The sequence below is a fragment of the Arvicanthis niloticus genome, chromosome 29, assembly GCF_011762505.2.
Source record: "Arvicanthis niloticus isolate mArvNil1 chromosome 29, mArvNil1.pat.X, whole genome shotgun sequence".
NCBI lineage: Eukaryota > Metazoa > Chordata > Mammalia > Rodentia > Muridae > Arvicanthis > Arvicanthis niloticus.
The window spans coordinates 18,450,762-18,475,936 of NC_133437.1; the positions used below are offsets into that span (position 1 = coordinate 18,450,762).

General features: G+C 43.9%; 1 protein-coding gene across 1 annotated transcript in view; it reads right to left on the minus strand.

Moving 5' to 3' along the window:
- The window catches only part of Scamp1 (secretory carrier membrane protein 1), a 78,549-nt gene that overhangs the window by 38,891 nt on the left and 14,483 nt on the right, over positions 1-25,175 (minus strand). The window contains exon 2 of the mRNA XM_076927164.1: positions 7,302-7,379. Coding sequence (XP_076783279.1) covers positions 7,302-7,379 — 78 coding nt within the window. The remainder of the gene's footprint in view (positions 1-7,301; positions 7,380-25,175) is intronic.

A 25,175-nucleotide genomic window follows, 5' to 3' on the forward strand; every position in this document is an offset into this window, starting at 1 on the left:
ACATCTATAAACCCCATCAGTGACCCTTAAACAGAAGGCGGTGGCAGTGAGGGTGGGGCTGGTCTCTTCTACCACATGAGAAATGGCACACAGGCCCCAGGAAAGAGACCCTCGTCAGCTACTGAATCTGCCCCCATGTGCACCTTCAAATCTCTAGCTCCCAGAACTGTGAGCCATCAATAAATTACCCAGCATAAGGCATTTGCCAAACCTGCACAGAGTCTAACACATTATCTTCACAGTATGGTGTTTCCACAGCACAAGGAAGAGGAGGCACTCAAAAGAGAATAAAGGCTTGAAGACGGACTGACTCCTGCAGGACTAGACAGAGTTTTTAAAGAGCTACACACACAAGGAAGGCGGGCTGAAGACTACACAGACACTGTGAAGAGTAAACAGCAGCAGAGAAGAACCAGCCCTGGAGTCCTGTTTCCTGGACACTGACACGAGGACAAGGTCTTGACAGACTCAGGCAGGTGGTGGTAAAGGCAGGCGGGGGAGGGGGGGTCTCCTAGAGGCTCCTCCACTTTGACCCTTTTCAAAACTGAGGTCAACAGACAGGAGGAACACAGCCATAGTCCTGACATACTATCTAATTCCCAGTGTGGCACCTCGGCTCTAAAGTGAACCCTCCTGTCCTCCCCCATGGTGTTCACATCTTTGAAATAGAATCCTTTTCATGAAAGCATTTCAGGGCTTTTAACAAGCTTCTAACCAACAAAATACTGAAGTACAGTAATGGTGACAGACTGCCACCCTCTTGATTCTACTACACTCCTTAAGAATTACCTTAGCAGACTAGACTAAGAGGCTCTATAGGAGAGACAGAGTGGTCATGTTGGGAGACCCATGTATCCCCTGGGAACTGCAGGGGAGATCTGTCTCCAGTAGAAGGCAGTAACTAACTGCCTGAAAATAGCTAAGACTCTGTCATATACAGAGTGTGGTCTTGGCCAGGAACCTCAAGGAGCCTGTCAGACATTCTTCCCTAGTCAAAGCCCAGATAAGAACAGAGCACAGGAGGCTGCGGAGATGGCTAAGCAGTTAAGAATACTGCTCTTCAAGAGGCTCCAAAGTTGGTTCCCAGCACCCACATGGTAGTTCACAATGGCCTATAACTCCAGCTTAGAAGGACCCGATACCCTCCTCTGGCATCTGTGGGTACCTGCACTCATATGCACATACCCACACACAGACATATAATGAAAAATAAATCTTTAAAAAAATACAACATGGACAATACCTTCAACACAGCCTTAGACTGACTGAAAGAGTCAGCTCTATTGAGCCTAGACTTCTGACCCACAGAAACTGTGGAGTAAGCTTACTATTGCTTCATGCCACTGAGTCTGTGACAGTTCATCAAAGAATAGAAAACCTGTGTAAATGGCTGCCTTGACTCCACTGAAGGTAAGGATAACCTAGGAAACCCAGGCATTATGATCACACAATCTCTTGACTCCTTCACAACAGAAGGCCAAGTCAGGGGGTCTCAGTGAGGTTTGGTGTGTAGGGAGACAGACGGTTTTGGCTAAAGCAAACAGCACACTAGACTAGGCCCGAGGCAAGCCTAGATGGGTAACCTGGAACACACTAGGCTTCCTCCTCAGTTTTTCTATAAGTGAAAAAATGAGACACGCTAAGTTCAAGTCAGCTGGCCCCACATGCTGAACTGCTACGTGAAGAACGTATAATCACTTCTAAGGAAAGTAGATACATTCTTCTATCTTTAAGAAAATAATTCCCTAACAGTATAAAAAGTAGTCTGCAGGCAGACTGGAGGCCTTGCATCTCTGGAAGGCCACCACTGTGCCATTCTGCAGATTTCTAAACTAGGACAGCTTGGTTTCAGCTGAAAGGACAGACAGGTAAAGAAAGCTCTTCAGGGAGTGAGGACATGACCACTGATTAGATACAGGGAAGGAAGCCATCCGAGCCCAGAACCATTTGTACTTCTAGCCACTAGGACTCTAGGAGAACAGAGGCACAGTGTCATTGAATGAGATGGAAACAGAGACTGCTCTAGAGGAGAAAGGGAATGAGCTCCCAGAATACCAGGCCAGGGAGCTGCAGAGAGAAAAGAACATGCCCAGCAAGAGGCAAACCGGTGTTAAATGGAGAGAGGGCACTAGCACTATTAGAAACAAGTCAGTCCTGCAGCTAAAGCTTCAGTCTGCAACTATGTAACTCAATGCTTTCCTCCCTGCCTCCCTCCGTGTGAGATGAATAAAACCCAAAGACATTCAGATGCATGCCTGAAGTTACCCACGGATCAGCAGTCAGCTGGGCTAAAATGCAGGTCTCCCGGCCCTCCATCTACTGCATGGCCTGTGTGGTGACTGTCAGAAACAGCTCTTTCCTAGACAAGCCACTAATTTATGTCCCTTACGGTTAGGGATGACCACCTGGCAATCACCCTCTCATGGTTCTTTCTGCTGGAAGGTACAGATCTGAGAGAGAAACTGCACATGGCACAAGGAACAAAGCAGAAAAGAAGGCAGACCAACCCTCTGCAAAGAACGGAAACATGGCAGCAAGTGTGGCCCCAAGTATCTCCCAGGACTTCTATCCGGAGCACTGCATTCCAGCCTATGTGTCCCCTGTCTTTACATTTTAATACTATCAGAAGAAACCCTGTCAGAGGCCATGAGCATCTAAGGTAATGTAAACCATTACCTGGTTACAGGGAAGTGTTCCTGATCAATTCCTAAGGATCAATCATTGCCCCAGCAACTCAGAAGACAGACCAGGGGGCCTACGTAGCATATGCTGTATATGTACATAATCTTCGTAACAAAATGCACCTTACACTCAAGCAACATAGATGGCTTCATAACCCCAGACGGCTGTATTTAGAGCACATCGTAAGTCAGACCAGGCCCACTCCAAGTGCCCAGAGCTCCCATACCAGCAGATGCTTGTCTACATCATATGGCATCTTGGAAAAACTCTTGAATTTTTAACTGTGTAAATCAAAAACTGTAAAAGTATTCAATTTTTCATTCTATACTCTTTAACTACCTGAAGTTTTCTTTCAAGAAAAAAAATTTCACATCGTAAGTCTTCTTTTGAGATCATAATTCCATCATTTCCCCTTCCATTTCCTCCTCCAAATCCTCCCGTGTACTCGTCCTTGATCTCCCTCAAAAGTCAGGGCCAAAGTGCTAGCTTATGACACCTTTACTGAAACTAAAGTCACCAGAGAAGGGGAAGTCTCAATTAAGAAAACTGCTTCAGCCTGGAAGGTAGTGGCACACACCTTTAATCCCAGAACTCAGAAGGCAGGCAGATCTCTGTGAGTTCAAGACCAGCCAGGTCTACAGAATGAGTACCAGGACTATACAGAGAAGCCCTGTCTCAAAAATCCAAAAAGATAGATAGATAGATAGATAGATAGATAGATAGATAGATAGATAGATAGACAGACAGACAGACAGACAGACAGACAGAAACACACACACACACACACACACACACACACAGAGACAGAGAGAGAAAGAGAGAACTCTACAAGATGAGGTCCTAGGCAAATCTATAGGTAATTTTCTTAATAACTGATGTTCGAGGGCCCAAGCCCATTGGGGGTTGGTACCATCCTTGGGTGGTAGTCCTGGGTTCTATAAACAGACTGAGCAAGCCATGGGGAATGTGGTGGTTTAAATAGGTATAATCCCATAAATTCATGTGTTTGCTGTGTACAAAGGGAGTGGTATATTAGAAGTTGTGGCCATATTGGAGGAAGTGTGCCCCTGTGGTGGCAAGCTCTAAGGTCTCCTGTGCTTGCGCTTTGTTCAATATGGCACACAGGCCCCTTCTGATGCCTGGGGATCAAGATGTCAAACTCTCATCTCCATCTCCAGTATCATGTCTGCCTGCAGGAGGCCATGCTTCCCACCATGGTGATAATGGACTGAACCTCTGAACCTATAATATAAGCCAGTATCAACTAAATGTTTCCCTTTATAAAAGTTGCCTTGGTCATGGTGTCTTTTCACGGCAATAAAACCCTAACTACAACAGGAAGTCAGTAAGCACGTTCTTCCACAGCCTCTGTATAGATCCTGCCTTGTTTGAGTTCCTATCTCAACTTTCTTCAGTGATGAACAGTAATGAGGACATGTAAGCCAAATAAATCCTTTCTTCCCCAAGTTGCTTCAATCATGACGTTTCATCTCAGTAACAATAACTCTAAGGCAGCCTCTTTTTTCATCACTTGCTGTTACATGCATATATGTATACACATATATATTCCTAAATACAACCTCCTTAGTCTGTATAATGTTACACTTATGTGTGTGTTCAGGGTTGACCGTCTGGTGTTGGGTAACCAGCTGGAACGCTCTTCTGTGTGGAAGACTACTTCTCCCACTCTGAGCATTCCCCAGCTGCCTGTAGTTCTTTATATAATATAGGGTTGGCCTCCTGGCTTTCTACTATCCATTTGGCACGTCTACTGTTGCTGTCCTAGTTTAAGCAGTCATGTTGGTAACACTATTTGGGTGTAGCCTCTCGCATTACTAAGAGACACAATTTCACAGCAAACTCCCCTATCTTAAAGTCTTTCTAGTCCCTCTTCTGAAATGTTCCCTCAGCTTTAGGTGTGGGAATTGTTTTGTAGATGTATCCATTGGAATTGGATTTCACAGAACAGGGTCTCATGTATATCTCTAGCTGGTCTGCACTCCCTACATGGACAGGCTGGCCTTGAACTCACAAAGATCCACTAGCCTCTGCCTTCTGAGTGCTGGTATTAAAGGCACATACCACCAACACCTTGATTGAAATCTTTAAGATTTATTTTTCATGTGTATGAGTATTTTGAGAGAGAGAGAGAGAGAGAGAGAGAGAGAGAGAGAGAGAGAGAGAGAGAGAGAGAGAATGTGTGTATGTGTGTATACCAAGGGCCTGGTGCCCATGGAAGCTGGAAGGAGGCATCAGATTCCTGGGAACTAGAGTTACCGATGGTTGTTCACTACCAAGCAGGCGTTGGGAACTGAGTCCAAGTCTTCTGTAAAGACAGCCAGTGTTCCTAAAGGCTGAGCCAGCTTCCTAGCCCTGAGAAACCTACTTTTAATAAAATAATGTGAACTTCTAAAATCTCAGCAAGGTTATACACTCAGCCATCCTGCTGTAGAATCTGCCTGCTTGACCTAAAGTAACTCATCACATCCTTATGCAACAATCTAGAAGCTTCCATGTCACACATACCTTCTAAAACAAATATGAATACACCAATCAACTAAAAGAGTGTTTGAACCAAAGTCAAACACACCATTTAATTCAATTAGTCAGGGAATTGTAGGGGCTGGAGAAAGCTTAGTAAGGGCACTTGCTGCTCTTGCAAAGGACCTAGGTTTGGTTTCCAGCACCCATTGGACAGCTCACACCCATCAATGAACTCCCAGGGATCCAAGGCCCTCTTCTGACTTCCACCAGCACTACAGGCACATGGTACACATGCAGACAAAACACCTACACACATGAAATAAAACATATAAAAATGCAGCACAGGCCTCACTGGGTTCTTTGACAACAATCATGTTCCTGGTACTGATGTGCCTGCTCAGAAAACTTGCAGCGGTGGTTTAGCTTTAGCTACTCTCACTACAGCCTGACGAGACGCTCTTCCAAAAAGCCTTTCTGGGACTGCAGAGACTCAATATCCAGGACTGTACTTTACCATTTTATGTTTCATTTGTCCTATGTGTATCCTGTCTGTATGGACCTGGAGGGTTTTGAATCCCATTCAGGTGACACACTTTCCAAAGGCAGGACTTCTATTCCTCAGTCACCCATCTCTAAAGAGAACACGGTCTGTGCTGGCTAGGTCTATGTCAACTGCACACACGCTGAAGTCTTCTGAGAAGGAGCCTCAAGAAAATGACTCAGTAAGATGAGGCTGTAGACAAGCCTGTAGGGCATTTTTCAAGTTAGTGATTGATGGGGGAGGGTCTCTCCCATTGTTGGTAGGGCCATGCCTTTGCTGATGGTCCTGGGTTCTATAAGAAAGCAGGCTGAGCAAAACATGAGCAGCAAGCCAGGAAGCTGGCTCAGCCTTTAGGAACACTGGCTGCCCTTACAGAAGACTTGGACTCAGTTCCCAACACCTGCTTGGTATCGAACCAACCATCCAGAATTCCAGTTCCCAGGAATCTGATGCCTCCTTCCGGCTTCCATGGGTACCAGGCTCTTGGTACACACACACACACACACACACACACACACACATCCTGAAGCACCTAGGGACACAAAGTCACCAGTCACCTCATTAACATCCATCAAATTACAAAAGTTTTAAAATCTATATACTCAGAACTGAGGACAAAGATCAAATACATTTTTGTTTTTAATTACAACTTTGTATAAAGCTCCTATAAAACTAAGGAGTCAGTAAAATACACATTGAAGAAACCCCCAAGGAAATTCTACATTATCTTTCAGAATAATCTTCTACACTGTGAAAAATACTCACCAGAAGAGGTGATCGCCAGTTAAGGATCATTACAGGGTGATAAAAATCCATACACACAACTCAAGTGTCCATGTGTGACTAACAGTTTCTAGTCACAAATGTTTACAACTAGGGACTGCTGTGTACAATTATATAAGATATCAACAAGACTTTAGAAGACAACATTATTTGAGGAGAAAGCTACTTCAAAAGTTCTAAAATCTTGTCAAATAAAATTATCAGAAAGGCTTTAACAAACGCCCTAACTGTAACTGGTTGTGACCTTATTGCATGGCAGAGCATGGTCCTTTATCCCCTAATGAGCACAGAGTAGCAGAGCACCCATCAGGGGAGCTCTTCTCATACCTGAAGCAACACTGAATTTTGAGAGGAAGAAAGTTTTTTCCCAGAGCAAGTAGATTTCCAGAAGGAAACTGCTACAGCAACAGGGGACACAATGACAAGCACACAAATGCCACAGGCTGTCCCCACTGTAGGAGAGCATCATCCACATTCCCACAAAGGCAGCACGCCATCGAGAGGCACACTCCTACTTCTCAATGCTTCAGGTACTACGAAGAGGTCTATACAACACAGGGCTAGCACTTTAGTTTACAGAATAGAAGAGGAAATCTCAGGAACTTCCCTAGAGCCATCATGATAATTTCCAGGTTACCACCAATGTCCTTACCATAAAGAAAAACAATCTTAACTTGCTGAATTCTAAATAACACATTCACATAGCTTGTTTTACATTCACTTAATCCATCGGCTGAAAAAAAAATAATTAAAATATCTCCTATTTAACTTCCATTTAAACATTTAAAAGAAGTGCAAAAAATAATGTTACCGTTCTAGAGTCGGAGAAAGGATTATATTCATCAAGTCCTGGTGGTACATTTCTTGTCACCTGTGTGACAGATGGGTCCTGAAAAAAAATTGAAAGAGAAAAAAAAATATGAGTTAATAATTAAGACACAATTTTGATATTTATATACTATTTGCTTTATCTGAACCTTTGGTCACTCAGCAAAACAAAGCAAACTGAAAATACTGGCAGACGTATTCAACAATTCAACAAAGGTAATATTTAAACACATAGCTCTCACACCCTCAAAGAAAAACAAATAAAACGTGTTAGACTCGAGTTATCTGCTATAAAGGTTGAAGCAGGCCCACTTACTCGCTGTGTGTTGCTGACTGCCTAGGGCCCTTCGGTTAAAAGCACCGTTTGTAAGAGCAACAACGTAAAGTTCATACTCTCACCCCATTATGCCACAGGGTCTCACTCTATAGCCCAGGCTGGCTTTGAACCCTTAGCGGTCATAATGCCTCAGCCTCCTGAATGCTGGCTTCATAGTCTCCTTTTTATTTTTGTGATGTTTTATTATTTTGAGAATTTCACACGAGTAACTATGTACATCACTCCCACCCCCTTCTTCTAAATCCTCCTATGTTCTACCTCCCAAATCATGATCTCTCCTTTAATTACTATTGTTACGTGCGTGCGTGCGTGCGTGCGTGTGTGCGTGCGTGTGTGTGTGTGTGTGTGTGTGTGGCAAACACACATATGTATGCACTCGTGTATGTATAAGTATATGGAGTTTATGACTCCATGATAATCAGAGACAGCATGAGGCCGGGAAGCAAAGGTGCGGTTAATGTCTCAGCAAAATAGTAAATGCTGGGATCTTTAGGACAACCTTTAAGGGTGTGGAAAAAACTCTAAAAACATGAGTCTGAAATTACATAAATTCTCAACTATGCAAAAATATAAGGATGCAATATGAGTTGTATATGGGTCTTCACAGATCTAGAGGAATCTAGAGGAATAGAAGCAGCTGCACTGAGCCAGCTTGTCAGAAAATAAAGGAAGAAGATAAGAGATTGACGGAGTGGTGACTTCGTGGAAGACCCCACCCAGCTGAGATTTTTTGTTTGTGTTCACAAAGGTGGGTAGATTCCTGAATCTAATTTAGGTCCAGGTGTGGTCAGAATGCTAATCTCAGGACAAGGGGAACTACCCAGCTAAATTTACAAAGAAGGCAGATCTCGAATTTTGTTCTTCCCAATGTTAAAAAATAAAATAAAATAAAGTAAAAATAAAAATAAAGTGCTACTTGTCTTTTTTTTTTTTTTTTTTTTTTTTTGTAAGTCAAGGAGCTAAGGTCTGGAATGCAATTTGTGGGATGGTCAAGAGGGAACCTGGGATAAATGAGCTGATAATGTTTGGTCTGTGTGAGCTGAGTCAGCAGAAAGTGACAGCAGCTCTTTTTGTACAATTTTTCTAGTGAAAACTGAACAGTCTAGAGATCTCTTTACGATTTTTTTTAACAGGATTTTTCATTTTAGTTAAAAGTCCATGGAAAGGGAATGCAGCTCTTTTAGAATTTTTTAAAAGCTCTTTTAAAATTGTTTTTAAATAGGATTTCTGACCTGGGTTGGCAATTCCAGGACAGCGCTGCCACCTTTCAGAGTGCTTTCCAGCAGCTGTGCAGGGAAGGTGGCTCAAGAGCAAACAGCTTTTTAGAGGTTTTTTCTGGCTTTCTGATTTCGATTGGAAAATCCAAGAATTACTTTAAAATTTTTTTCTAACAGGATTTCTGACTTGAATTTTTTATAGCACCACCTTTTCTGACTTTGGTCAGAAAAGCCATGAGCTATGGAGAGGACTTTTAGAATTTTACTAGCAGAGAGAGCTGTCTCCAACAGAAAGTTAGCTGTCCTCAGGTTTTCTTAGAATAGCAAAAGAATAAAATTTTTTTAAAAGACACACACACACACACACACACACACACGAGAGAGAGAGAGAGAGAGAGAGAGAGAGAGAGAGAGAGAGAGAGAGAACAATCGAAAGAGCTATCTATCTACAGAGAGCAACCTAGGGCACCACAGGACAGAACACAGGACCCACGATTTGTCTTGGAGTTCTTTTCGCTGCTCTCAGACTCCCCTTCTCTCAGAACCCTCTCCAAGCCGAGGCCGGTCCTTGGTGATACATAACCCACTGAATCCATGTGCTCCTGCCTCCTGTGTTTGGGTATCCAAGGCTAACCACCTTGATCAGATAACCTCTTGGGAGCTCATCCCTGAAGGAAGGAGATCCGCCCTCTCTCAGCAGCCACTGACCCGCTGACCCCTGTAACACTTTCTCTAAGAGTGGGAGGGTCCTCTTTTTAAAATGGCACCTCTAGCACTTTTCCCAATTTCAGATTAAATACCTTAGAAATCAATGTCATATTGAGCCAACACCTAGAACATTCAAGATTCCATTCCCCTGACTTTTTTCTCGCCAGTATCACTACTCGGCTGTAGTTTATGTCTCTACTTGGCCTAGGCTCCCTCCCCCTTTCCAAATACATCAGCACACTTTCCTAGTGTGCTAGGAAATCTTTGAATATTAAGCTTTCCTATAAAAATTACTAAATCACAAAATTCTATTTTATTTCCTTCAATTTTAAGTGTCAAACGCAAATATAATGAACATGCCAACTAATGTCAACTACAGACTACGTGAGATGCAGTTCACAAGCTGAAGGGTGTTCCCACTTTCAACCGCTGGTACACCGATTAAATGAGACAGGCGACTCCACCCCAACCTGGACTGATTCAGCAGTTCTAGAGTGGGGCTGGAAAATCTGTTTATTTGCTTTAGTTTCATTTAGTTTTATTTGTTTGTTTGTTTGTTTCTGAGACAGGGTTTCTCAGTGTAGCCCTAGCTGTCCTGAACTCACTTTCTAGACTCAAGCTCAGAGATCCCCCTGCCTCAGCTTCCAGAGTGCTGGGATTAAAGGTGTGCACTCAGAGGTTAGGAACACTGGCTGCTCTTCCAGAGGATTCAGGTTCAATTTCCAGCACCCACATGGCAGCTTGAAACTTCCTGTAACTTCAGTCCCAGGAGTCTGATACCCTCACACAGATATACATACAGGCAAAATCACCAACGCACCCACACACCCACAAAAAAAAAATATTAAAAAGAAAAATTAAATCTGTGTTTTCTAACAGGTTCTCATGCAGTACAGCTCCTATCAGGATCTACTGCCCTGTCAATTACAACTCTAGTTCCTCACAGTCGGCTTCTGACAAGGCAAAGATGATTTTGTGGTTTCCTTTTTCCACCCCTCACACATTACAGATTTTTAAAAAGTCTTCCTAGCATCTTTAAGACTAAACTCAAATTCCTCAGATAACTATATAAGGCTTCTGACAGTTAGCCAGCCCCAGCCTAGTTCTCCAGGCTTGCCAACTCTCACAGTCACCTCACCTTGGCATAGCCTCTCCCTCAGAAAAGGACCTGCTACTGCAGGCGCAGGCGCTATACTGCTGAAGGCAAGGCCCACAAGCGCCTGCTCATCCCAGCACTAATCGGGAAATCGGGCAGCCAGTAGCACGGATAAAGGCAAGCCTGGTGCTCCCTAACTCTCAGTATTCTTCATTATCAGCACGTGTATATATATATTTGCATACAGGTTCCTCCCTACTCCAATTACTTTCAAGGAGCCTATTTTAATTAAAAACAGGATGGACATTTAATTAAGAACAATGTGGACCTGCCTTTGATCCCAGCACTGAGGAGACAGAGGCAGGCAGATCTCTGAGTTCAAGACCAGTCTGGTCTACATAGTGAGTTCCAGGCCTGTGGGGGCTACATAGTAAGATTCTGTCCTAAACAACAACTATATCAAAAAAGAACTAGGTCTTTTGGCTGGCCAGGTATGGTAGAACTTGCCTATAATTCAGAATTCAGGAAGCTGAGACAGGAAAATCCAGAGTTCAGGGCTAACCTGGGCTACACAAGGGTAGACTCTGTAAGGTAAAGAAGGGGAAGCAAAGCAGAAGTGAAGAGGAAGGAAGGGAGACGAAGAGGGAAAGATGGGGGAGGAAGGGGAGAAAAGGAGGGGCTAAGAAAGGAAGACTAGGGGAGGGGAAGTGAAGCAAAGGGAAAAGAGGAGAGAGAAAGGGAAAGAGAAGGAAGGGAAGGGGAAGAAGAGAAAGGGAAGGAGACAAGAAGGGAATGAGACCAGGAAAGGGGAAGGAGGAAGGAAGGACCAAGAGGAAAGAAGAGAAGGAAGCTGGAGGGACAGGTTGAACAGAGGCAAGTGTAGCACAGGAGTCTCAACAGACTCGAGGAGCACCTGCCATGACACCTGCCATGACTAACCTCAGGACACCAGCTGTCCTGTAGGAGAGGAAAGAGACAAATAGAGCTTGGCTTCAGGAGTGTCTGTGAGGTCCTGCATCTCGACACCAGAGCTGCTGTCCACCCATCACTGTCACTGCAAGAGGTCTCACTCCAGACAGTAGCCGGGAATATACCCAAGCAAGGACAGCTCTCATCAGGGAAGACTCCCATAAAACAAAATGGGAACACAGCCCACTCTCCAAAATACACAAACCCAACAAGTATACATCAAATAATAATAATAAAAATAATAAATAAGCCAATATAACACCTTCACAAGTTCATAACTCAATACTAAAACCAAAGATACTGAGACAGATAAAATGGCAGAAAAGAAGAGTTCAGGCTGTGGCTGAAGAGAGATCCTTCCAAAGGGTCTGAACTCTGTTCCCAGTGTAGACTTCATGTGGCTCAGAGCTGCCTATACTCCAGCACCAGGAGAAACTGATGCCTCTGACCTCTGTGGGCACACACCTACACACGTGCGCACACACAAATCACCTCACAGACACATGTATGTATGTATGTGTAACAGGGTTTTTTTTTTTTTTTTTAAGAGCTCAGGGTCTTATTTTTAAAGTATCAATGACTCAAAGTCTGAGTATGAAAGTAACATAATAAAAAGAGCCATCGCCGGGCGGTGGTGGTGCACGCCTTTAATCATAGCACTAGGGAGGCAGAGGCAGGCGGATTTCTGAGTTCGAGGCCAGCCTGGTCTACAGAGTCAGTTCCAGGACAGCCAGGGCTACACAGAGAAACCCTGTCTCGAAAAAAAAAAAAAAAAAAAAAAAAAGCCATTAATTTCAAAAACAGGGAGGAAATTTTCAGCAAGGAAACAAATTCTGAAAAAGAACCAAGTTAGAAATGCTGGAAATAAGAGTCCATCAGACAAATAAGAAACATCATAGAAGCATCACCAACAAACAAACATACAAGAATAAATATTTCTGGCACAGGGGACAAGCTTAAGGCAATGATACATACAGACACACAGAAATAAAGACATATGTGACATGGACAAAACCTCCAGAACTCTGGGAACCCTCATGAACCCACACCCAAGAACCAAGGAGATGAGCTAAGGTAACGTCTAAAGGCATAAGTGATCTATCCCAAGAAATCGTTCCAACAACTTTACCATATTTAGAGGAGGAAATGGGTCCCCAAGCACCAGGAAGAAGGCCTACAGTACACCTCACAGTCAGGAAGTTAAAACTACAAAGCAAAGAAGCAATAGTGAGGAGGAAAGAGGGTAGGGTAGCTCAGTGGGCGAGCACCTGCCTACTATGTACAACACTGGTTCAGTCCCCAGCATCTGAAAATAAACAAAACAAAACAAACAAAATAAGCTTTAAGGGAACTCATCAACAGAGTGGCAAAGGCAAACACATCAGCTCTTGATCAGCAACCCAAATAACCACAGAAGTCTGGGACATGTACTTCACTCCAAAAGTAAACAAATACCAATCAAGACAGTTTAACGGATGGAGACACAAGAACAAACTAGACAGTACAAACTAAAAGCAGTTTGTGATAACCAAGCTACTACTGTGTACAGAAAATGCTATGCCCAGAAGGCAAAGGCAGTCTTCATAAGAGGACAGGGAAGTACCAGTCTCTTGAGAGGAATGGATGAACGAAGGGACACAAGAATGAGTCAGTCAAGTACGCCAGCAACCCTGTGACTGAAACCCTCCCAATGATAACTTCACTTAGAAACCGTAACTAAGCAGAGGAGGCCTGATTCCTTAAAAACAGATCCGGGTGGATGAGATGGCTCAGTGGATAAAGGTGCTCGGCAGCCAGTGTTTGACTGATCCCTGGAAATCACACAAAGGTAGAAGGGGAAACCTGAAATTACCCTTTGACCTTCACATGCATATCACGGTCCAGGCACGAGCACATGCACACACCCATAAATAATAAAACTTATAAAACAAGGTTCAATTATCTTGTCTTAGCTAGAAGAATAAGGCAGGATGAATGTAAGAACTCAGACCATAGCCATAGATGACACAACTCTCTACTTAAAAGGGCCTCAGGGCTGCACTAGAGTCTTAAATCTGACAAACATTCTAGCAATGCAACAAGATACAAGAATCATAGCTGTTCTATCACCAGTTTCTGGTGTGAAAACTAAGCAAATAATCCTAATAAAAATCTCATTAGCAATGGCGTCATTAAACATAAAACACCTAGGACTAACCGTCAGCAGGGAGGTGAAAGGTCTCCGAGATGCAGATGAGAGTGAGCAGGAGCCCTCCATGGTGTGGATCAGCAGAACAAACAGTGTAAACGTGCACCATCAAAAATGACACCTACAGTCAGTGCAGTCTCCATTCAAATTCCAGTGACATTCACAGAACTAAAAGACAATCTTTAAATTCATAAGGACGCACAGAAAGCCCCAACAAGCATAGGAATCCTGAGCACGAGAAGCAATGATGGAGCTATCACAGTTCCAATTCTCAAACTATACCACAGTAACACAACTATGGAAGGTCACAAGAGACACATCCATCAGCAGGTGCAGTGGAGGTCCCAGAAAGAGGCCCACCCAGCGGTGGCCACCCGACTGTTGACAACAGTGCCTTTCAGAAGCATTCACTGGAAAAGATAGGTGCTTCAACAAAGGCTGCTGCTCTGAGAAACTGAGCGGCCCCTGAACCTTACCCTCTAATCTAGAGGGCAATTCAGTTCAAGATGGATTAAAGAAATTACCATGAAACCTGAAACTTTGAAACTGGAGGGAAACACATGTAAAACACTTCAAGATACAGTCACAGGCAAGGCATCTCTGAAAAAGATATTAGCAGAGTTGACAAGGGATTGTATAAGATAAAAGGAAACCTCTACCAGAATGAAGGGATAGTTTTACCCCATAGGAAACCTTTGCTACCTACATCAGACAGGATTAAAATAAAAATTAAATAACCCCCCATCACCCAATCATTTAGGAACCTCAATGAACTGAATACAGTTCTTTAAAGAACTACAAATGGCCAGGAGGGATCTTAGCAAGTCTTCAGCATCCTTCACCACCAGGAAAATGCAAATTGAAACTGCTGGAGAATCCATTGTTACCCAGTCACCAGGGCCACCATTAGGAAAACCAAATGACAATAAATGCTGACAAGGATGACAAGAAAGAGGAACCCTCATTTGCTGCTAGTAAGAATGCAAACTGGCACAGATCCTACAGAAATCCATGTGCAGGGCCCTCAAAAGAACGGCAAACAGAACTACCAGCCAGCCAGCCAGCCCCACAACAAGCAGACAGATACAAGGATTCTGAGTTAACATGCCACAGATGTATCCACAGGTTCTCTTTTATTGCTGTACTATTCACAAGGACAAGCTATATTCACAAGGACAACATACATACCAATCAACAGATAGACGGATAGAGAAAGAGTGATAGTATATTCAGCCATAAAGAAAAATGAAATCACATTTACAAGAAAATGGACCAGACATTACCATGTTAAGCAAAATAAGCAAGACACAGAGACGCCGGGCAGTGGTGGCGCACGCCTTTAATCCCAGCACTTGGGAGGCAGAGGCAGGCAGATTTCTGAGTTCGAGGCCAGCCTGGTCTACCGAGTGAGTTCCAGGACAGCCAAGGCTATACAGAGAAACCCGCTATACAGAGAAACCCTGTCTCGGAAAAAAAAGAAAGAAAAAAGAAAAAGACACAGAGAAATGCCTGTGTTTCTCTCATATACAAAAATCTAGATTTAAATTTACACACACATATATGTATATTCCCATGCACAGCTCATGAAACTAGAAAGGGCTCCAGGAGATGGGAAAGAGATCACAGAATAGGCAACAGAATAGGCAGGAAACAGAGAGCACAGCAAACTGGGGTGAACTTTAAAAAAAGCCGGAACAGCTCATTGTTTTGTATCTCCTGAGTGTTAAGAAACACTTCTCAAAGGTAAAGGGAAAACACAGCAGGTCTTCTGGGTTTGCTGCTTAACCAGACATGCCTGGTGATACTTTCTTAAGTATTGTAACTCCTAAACAGAAACACTAAAAGAAATTATTCAACAGTAATAACCAAAAACATTTCCTTACAAGAGTAAAACTATGAAGATCATTCAAAATGAAGATGAAAGAATATTAATCCCATCCACAAGAGAAGACTAATTAAAAGTATACTGATATAACAACCATTTCAGATCTCTCAGCTAGAAACACTCCCTAAGTCTGAGGCTCGCAGCAAGCTACAAAGGAATCAGGAGTTCTCAGGCCTGGTTAATAGGAATAGAAGCTGTACCCACTGAAGTACAAACAACACCAAATTACATCTACATTTATTCTCTGAGCCACAGTTTTACTTCTAGGAACCCAGCCCAAGGATACACTAGCTAAACATTAGTCATTATAGCAAAAGACTACATGGAGACTCAGGTCCCTCAATCGCTAATGGCAAGGGTGAATGTGGCCAGCTGAGTCACACGCAGCTTTGAAGTTGTATAAAGGGCTATGCAGACTGCGACATGGGTGAAAAAAGGGGAGTCTAAGGAAAATGTTGACTCTGAGAAAGAAGAGGAAATGACTATGTATATTTTTAAAGAAAAAATAATCCCAAAATTAGTATCACTGATGTCCTATAGGAAGAGGAGGAGGCCCTGAGAGTCCTAGGCTCGGAATTGAGACCTCACTGCACAGACCTTCAGAGCTTTGATTTTTGGAGGCATGAAATACTCATCATTGTCAAATAACAAAAGCAGCTGAAAAACAAAAGGACAAAGGCAACATGTGCCTCAGAAAGATGAGCATCCAGTTTGGAGCCACGCTCTCATGAGTAGCCTTAGCTAGCCTGCAACTCACTAAACAGGTTAGCCTGGCTCCCCCTCCCAAGGGCTGGGATACAGGCGTGGACCAGCAGCTGTGCCTGGGTGTTCTTACCCAGCATTTCTGCCATCAGTGTTTCTCTGATGCCACAGGAGCACAATGGCGTCCAACTCTGATCTGTCAAACGTACACACTCAGTGTTTTCAACTACTCCAAAATTCACCTTACAGTCCTAAAAAGAAAAATCAAGCATATAAATAAACGCATAACTTCTACCAAAGAGACTCGGGGAAAAGCATCCTTCTAGTTGTCCACCTTCAGTTACTGAAACCAAACTGTACACCTTCCTTCTACAACAATCCAGGTCAAAACGAACTGTCCCATGCACACTCACCCCAGTCTCTTTGGAACCTTCACTACTGTAGTATCACTGACAGAGCAGCCTGTGAGAGGAGACTCAAATTTAAGAGACAAAGAACTCACAGATCTGAATTACCACACAACTTGTTTGGTTACTTTTATACTTGTTCCAGAATTTTGTTCATTTGTTTCCTCAGACAAGTACTAAGTGTTAGATGTCCAGGAGTTTAGACAGAATACTAGCACGAAGCACCCAACCTAAGCTGCCTTTCACCTTAGGTTTGAGGCCTCTTGCCCTCAGGTGCCTGAGTTCTGGGATTGATTACGGGTACATACTACCATGCTGTCTAACTTTACATTTAACCACTGTAAGCAGTGTGGAAATACTGCTAAATCTGAAGCTTTACATAACAATCTTTTACTGCCTGCTGTGTAGCCAGCACCTGCCTCTCTGACTCCCGATGCCCATACAGCCTTCTCAGAAACTGGATCAAGAACAGATGGTGGACATAGTAGAGCATGCCTTTAATCCCAGCACTCCCAGAGCAGTCAGCCTCTGAGTTCAGGGCCCAGCTGGTTAACACAGCCATGTTCACACAGTGAACAGGTTCAGGTCAGCCCTGGCCACACAGTGAGACCCTGTATTTAAAAACAACGTAGAGTACAGACTTCAGCGCTGCCGATTAGGAACCCCAATACGTAAGGGGAAGGAAATGGTTTCCCTATAACATAATGAGATTAAAACTGTTTCTCTGACAACACAGTTCGTCTGTGTCACTGGATCTTAAGGTCAGCACACTCAGGAACAAACCATCTAGAAAAGTTGTTATCCATAAAGTCCGAACTAGTGAACCACACTCTCCATCAGCCCCGGGTGGAGACTGGGAAGCTGATTCCTAAAAGGACCTCTAGGACAGTACTATCTCACCAACTTCCGATACCCACTGACCTCCAAATAACGCCCTCAGAGTCGGACAAGCACACTCACGACCCAAAGCCATTCCCTAACCACTGCAGTGCAGCCAAGACTATTCAGCCAAACCTTTGCTGTACTATGTTGGTTAGTTTTTATTTCATTTAAAAACCAAGATGCAATATGAAAACAAGAGTTTCTGCCAATGAATTTTACATCTAATATAATTAGCGTTTTGCTGTTTTTAATCTCAGAGTCTTTACTTTCAGGCCAGTGTATTTTCACTGTATTGTCAATGCTCGCCTAGGGTACTTATTCCTCCATTAGAACCCCTCCCACTCTCCAAAGCTCTCACTTTTCCTGAACCAGGCACTGGTTTGGGCATTTCTCAGTGTCCTGTAGCACTAGTCTGGAGGCTGACTCAGCAGACAATGCACTTGCTGACAGAGCCATCCACTGCTTCTTGTCTCTGTAGGTCAGTACTGCTGAGTCGCACCACACAGCCAGGAATTGCATGTCTCTAACACGACACACCGATTCTTATCTCTGTAGGTCAGTACGGCTAAGCCACACCACACAGCCATGATTGCATGTCTCTAACACGACACCTGTCACCACTTCAAAACCTGGGCACTGCTCCCCAGCGGGCAAGAGCACGACTGAAGGACTCCAGACCTGTTCAAGACACTGACTCGCTCTGAGCCCTTACGTCACTTAAGGAGATCAGATCATTACTCTGCCCCACTATAGACCTGCCGTGCCGTGCTATGGACTATGTCTCGGTTGTTTGGAATGCTCACTGACCATTCCGATTCCACTTAGAAGGTAGGAACGTGGAGCCCAACACTTCAACTGTCTCTTGGGTTGTCATCAGTAAAAGGAATCATATTGTTCACATGTTGTTGCATGCTAATACAATGCCTGCAACGTAAAGTATTCAGTGACAACCGTGGCTATTATTATCACCAACAAGGATAACAAAAAGAAAAGCTCTCCCTTATTTACTGACAATTGAATAAAATACAGCATGTCCTAGGTGAATTGGCCAAATCCCCCACAACCACCTCTGAGGTCAACTACCAGTAGTAATTCTCTGACAACCTGGGTGTGTGATCCTACTGTCTTAGGACATGAGGAAAGATGAGGCCGTGTCCCCTCTGTCAAATGAAACAATCTTTAGAACTAGAAGTGAGGGCGCTTGGAAGGCCCAACAGAAGAGAGTCTAGATTGGATAACTGCCCACCAATCCAACTAGATCCTGTTTCTTAGGGAGACCAAATAGGAACCATTGTCAATAAATAAGGAAGAGCAAAAGCTGACGCCACTCAGAGATGCTCCATGAGGAAGTCACCACAGGGACACAGGGATGGACAGCCCATGGTGACAACACTCAGAGATGCTCCATGACGAAGTCACCACAGGGACACAGGGATGGACAGCCCATGGCCCAGAAAGCCGGCTGCTCCGGCGGAGACGGCTCACAACCACATCTATCTTCATTCCATCCAGTTCCAGAGGACCCAGTGCCCTCTCCCGGCCTCCCTGGGCACCAGGTGTGCACAGGGGCACATGCAGACATGCAAACATTCATATACATACATACAAACAAATCTTCTATACAAGCAAACACAACAATCTTTACAACTGGATGTGAAGGGAACTTTTTGTTCTTAATATCTGTATAGGCTAGAGAAACAGTTCCATGGTTAGGAGCACACTGCTTTTCCAGAGAACTGGGGTTCAGTTCCCAGCACCCACATTAAGCAGCTCATAACCACTTGCAACTCCAGCTGCAGGGGATTCAAACCCTAAGCCTCCAGAGGTACCTGCCCACACCCAGGCACACACATATACATATAATTCAAAATTAATAAAAATTGATCTTAACGTGACCAGAAAGGGAGCAGAGGGCAGCATACAGGACCTGTGGGGAATAACAGTCAGATAAAGCTGCCAATGCCTCATCAGAGAAGAGGAAGGAAGATGCGCGTCTCCCGCCGTTCTAACCAGCGAGCAGTGACTACTCTCACACAGTCCTGTAGTTAGTTCTCAGAACTAACTCAGCCTCAGAGTGGGAGGCAGTGGGAGGCAGCGGAGGGAAGGAAAGGAACAGCAGCCACTGGTCTTCGTTTGAATTAAGGCAGCTCTACCTTTAGGCTTTATAAAAACAGAGTTCACTGAACGTGGCTTACACAGCTTCAAGGAAGGCATGGAGTACAAAGAGGGAGGGGTTGGGTAGCATCTTAGCCCCTCCCCATTTTATTATTGTTATTCTTGTTGTGGATATTATTATTATATGGTGTGTTGGCCTGTTTGTATGTGCACCGCCTGTGGCCTGGTGCCTGTGGAGGCCTGAAGAGGGGGCATCAGATCCCCTGGAACTGGAGTTACAGACTGCTGGGTGCCACCCTATGTGCTGGGAACCAAACCCAAGTCCTCTGAAAGAGCGGTGAGTGTCTCCCCAGTGGCCACGGTCTTTACAACTACAGAGGACGCTGTTGAACGCCCTTCCCTCTCATCACCTGAGGGAGTGTCTCTCTTCCAGAACAGTCAAAACAAAGTTTCTGCCATTTTACATCTCATTAAAACTTTATGCAAAAAGTTAACTTCCATGAGTGTATTTGTATAAAATCCGCTGTAAAAGACTTAACTAAGTATTGGCCACGTGCGTGTGCGCGTGCTTGCATGTGCGTGCACTGATCCCAACATATTACTGATCTACAATTGCTGTGAATCACTGCTAATTTCACATCGCTGCTCCCGTCACTGCCCCTCCCCTTCCCCCACCCTCCACACCCCCGTAAGTTAAAAACTAAAAGAGGAAGAGAAAACAAAGACAACTCTAGTCTTTTGTATTCTCCCATATTGATATCCCCTGAAATTCAAATTTTTGTAAGAATCTGACAAACAGACAGAAGCTAACAAACACAAACACTGCTTCTACCACGCTGGCCCTGAAACTACACCGAGCTCCCATCTTTCCGACTATACCTCGTGCTATCCCCACAACCCCAAATCAGGCTACAGTGTGTCTCACTGTTAACAAGAAGAACTCCTCACTCTTCGCTCTCCCACCCTCAGGTCTCGTCTTCGGGAGCTGACGTGAGCTTCCTGACATACAAGCCTGTTCACACCATGCCTACGGATTTGATTGATATGAACTGGAAAAACTTTAGGCATCTGAACGTTTTTAAATAATTGGAACTGAAAACTCACTTAAGGAACAGAAGTGACGAAGATGAGCAAAGCCTCACCATTTACCTAAATGACATAAGTGACTGCTAAGGGACAGAGACTTTATACACTGCCATCACTACCATGCTACCCTTCTTTGATCACATATCCCATACCTGACAGTGAGCAAAAGCCAAGATATCTCAAATTCAGTTAATAACAATGTAGCCCAAATTAACAAACAACTGTTCCACGTTCCTACTGGAAACTGAAAGTTTGGCTAAAATCCCAGACCACCGTGAAGCACTCAGCACTCACTGCTTCTGACGGACTGTCACCTAGCTCCAAAGCTGCCCGTTCTTTGTGACCCTGCGCCTGTTCTCCAATGCAGACTCAGCGTAAACAAGCCTGTTACAATGGCTCCCTGACACGGATCTACTCCAATTCTGTCATTCCTGAGTTAACTTACAAAACTGTCTGGATATGAAGAGGGGAAGTATGAGACCTCGAAGCCCATGGACCCGACTGTGCATTTAGTGGCAGCTACAGAGTAATCAACTCCTCAATTCCTCATTGTCTAGAAACACCACAAGACACTGCTCCTGAAAAACGTGTTGTTTCTCTTTCCTGACCATTATATTCCCAGATGAAGCACCCAGATGTGAATGTGTTGATATGGTGGTCTCACTGATCTTTATTTCTAGTGTCTATCAAGGTGTCTCGCCAGCCTTAGGCGCTCTGTACATGCTTGCCCAGGCCCATCCTCTTGTCCCACCTGAGCAGCATCCTTGAGGACACAAGCCAGTGTGGTGGCTTTGAACTCTGATGCACTGGTCACAATGTGCACCCACAGCTCTGCAAGCTACAAAGACTAAGCAGAAGCTCTCGTTTCAGATGGCTGAAATATGAGCATATATTTTACTTACAACTGCCAGAATCTGCCAGAGTCCACACAAGTCACGTTAACTATGTGACCAAAACAACAAAGTCTGGCACAGGGACTGAATGGTACACTCACTGGGCACAGGGACTGAATATACACTCACTGGGCACAGGGACTGAATATACACTCACTGGGCACAGGGACTGAATATACACTCACTGGGCACAGGGACTGAATGGTACACTCACTGGTCAATGATAGCAGATGCCACTGAGGCAAAGGAATTATGTCATTCCAAAATTTGTTTTTGCTTTTCTGTTTAGTTTTGTTTTTGACACAGAAGTTTCTTCATATATCTCTGGCTGTCCTGGAACTCACTATGTAGACCAGGCTGGGCTTGGAACTTAGAGATCCACCTGCCTTTGCTTCCTGGGTGCTGGGATTAAAGACCTGTGCCACCACACCCAGCAGCTGCCATTCCAAATTCTACATTTTCGTTTGCAGCACTGTATGTAAGCTACATGAACTTCCACCAAACAGATGGCAATCTAGAGCCAGGTCAGACAGGCACTTAGAGTCTCAGCCACTCAGCACAGTACAACCCATCGGAGAAAGAAAAAGGGGGGAAAGGCAGGGGAGTAGAAAAGATGGCTAGAAATAAAGCAAAGCCCAAACCAATTGCTTCTTAGGGAAATACGTAGGCCAGGGAACTGTTTAGACGGTACCCACGTGTCTGGCAGCTGCAGTAAAGCCCTCTAAAGAATTTTAGAGGTATTTATTTATTTAGATTTATCCTATCTTTTATGTACGAGTTTTTACCTGCCATATGTGTACGTGCCCCATGTGTCAGAAGAGGCTGCCAGACCCTGAGAACTGAGTTACTGATAGTTGTGAATGAGCCACCATGTGGGTGCTGGGAATCCAACCCAGGTCCAGGGCAAGATCCAGCAAGTGTTTTCTAAAGTACCGATTGGTTGAAGCAGATACTTATCCCTGTAGCTCAAGCTAGCTACCCTGAAACTCACAATGGAGCTCAGGCTGACCTAAAACACTCCGTGATACTCTGCCACAGCCTCCCAAGCCTGGGATCACAGGCTTGATCCACCACAGGCGGCTCTTAAACACTTTTTTAATGATTTCTGTGTTTATTTTATGTCTATGAGTACACTGTAGCTGTCTTTAGGCACACCAGAAGAGGGCATCAGATCCCATTACAGATGGTTGTGAGCCACCATGTGGTTGCTGGGAGTTGAACTCAGGACCTCTGAAAGAGCAGTCAGTACTCTTAACAGCTGAGCGAGCCATCTCTCCAGCCCCTCTTAAATACTTTTAAAACAAAGTAATTTTAAATAGGAAATGAGGGCCGGGCGGTGGTGGCGCACGCCTTTAATCCCAGCACTTGGGAGGCAGAGGCAGGCGGATCTCTGAGTTCGAGGCCAGCCTGGTCTACAGAGTGAGTTCCAGGACAGCCAGGACTACACAGAGAAAACCTGTCTCGAAAAACCAAAATAAATAAATAAATAAATAAATAAGAAATGAGTACCTCTATAGTATACAACAGTTAATTCAAAATGAATCAAAGCCCCAATGTACACATCAAAACTATAAGAAAAGAATGCAGACATCATCCTGAGTTAAGCAAGTTTCTTATCTATACACCAAAGTACAAACAAAGGAAAAAAATTGAAAGCTAATTGGACTTGACCAAAATTTTAAAAATGCATGTTGGAAATGGCATCAAGACAAAAAAAAAAAAAAAAAAAAAAAAAAAAAAAAGCACAGGAATGGGGCAAATGTTGCAAACCAGTGTCTAGAATGTATAAACCACTGCTCTTCTAGACGGAAGAAGACAAGCATTGCCAAGGATATGAAAAAAATAGACTCCCCTTCTCTACTATGGATAATATAGTGCAACCATTTCAAAAATAGTTTGGCTGTTTCTCTGTGACGTGCAGCACTTACTCCTGGACACGTATAACACACCGTGAAGGCACAGATGCAGTTTTGGACAAAGCATTCCCAGTCCACAGCAGCATTAGTCATAAAATAATATTGTATCTGAGAATGGACAGTCAACAAAGCCACACAACCCAACGTTGTTTGGCAGTGACGCTGGCAGGGGAGATAACCCTAACAGGAAGTCTGTGCCGCACATGTGCCGCACATGCGCCAGGACCCATGTTTGACCCTTTGAACCCAAATTAAAAGGCTAGCATAGTGAGCGCCCTGAAATCCCCATGCTGTGCACACCGACACAGGCCCCCTGCAATCCCCGTGCTATGCATACTGACACAGCACCTGTGCACACTGACAAAGAAGGTCTCTACAGCTTGCGGGCCAGCCAGCCTGGGAAAATCCGTGAGTTCTAGACTATTGAGACTCAGTCTCAAAAAACAATGTGAATGGTGGTTCCCAAGGTAAAATATCTAATGTTGTTCTTTGGCTTCCACAAACACAAGCACACACATGCACGCATACCTACACACATGGGCACTTGTACATATTACATACATACCACACACACATACACTAAAGAAAAGGAAAAAAGTTTTGATCCATACCACAACATGTATGAACCTTCAATACATTATGTTAAAGAAAAGAAGCTGTCACAAAAGACTACATATTTCACGATCCCATTCCTATGAACACCCAGACCTGGTAGGCTTGGGAGAAATACAAAGTGACTATTAGAGAACACAGGCTTCCTTTTGGAGTGACGGAAATGTTTCTAAATGTACATAAGTTGCCCCCAAGACAACCTCAAGTATGTTAAAACAGCCAAGAGTGCCTTTTCGATGTCTTAGAAACTGCATTTCAAGGTTTGATGGATTTTTCTTTTTTGGGGTACAGAGACAGAAAGAGAAGACAGACAGAATAGGAATAAATATTAGAGATGATATTTCTTGAAGAAAATAGCTACCCAGCTAGCTACAGATCTTCACAATGTAACCACGCAGTGCCCTGTTAAATAACTGAATGTGCTCATTAGAAAACTACAGAAGAAAAATGAGGCTGGGAGATTAGCAACAAGGAACTACATCAAAACCCGGCCGTGAACACTTAATTATTATGGGCTTCAGCACTGTTACATAAAGTCACCAGAGTTTCTTCTAAATTTTGAGAAATCGGATAGTGAATAGTTAGGTGCCCATAGATTAATGTGCTGAAGCCCATGGATGATAAAAAGGATGCTTACAGAACAGGAAAATACTGGGTCACATATTTGTTCAAGTGACACTTTCACTACTGGAGAGTCACTGAATTGATATGTAGTGTTGGGAGAACAGCAGAGCCTTCCCACATAAATACCCCTTGTGGTGCTCAACTGTTAGAGAAATTCATTTTTTCATGCAGAATGGTTCCACGTCATGACTAATGGTGTTACTGTCACTGTCTGATCATC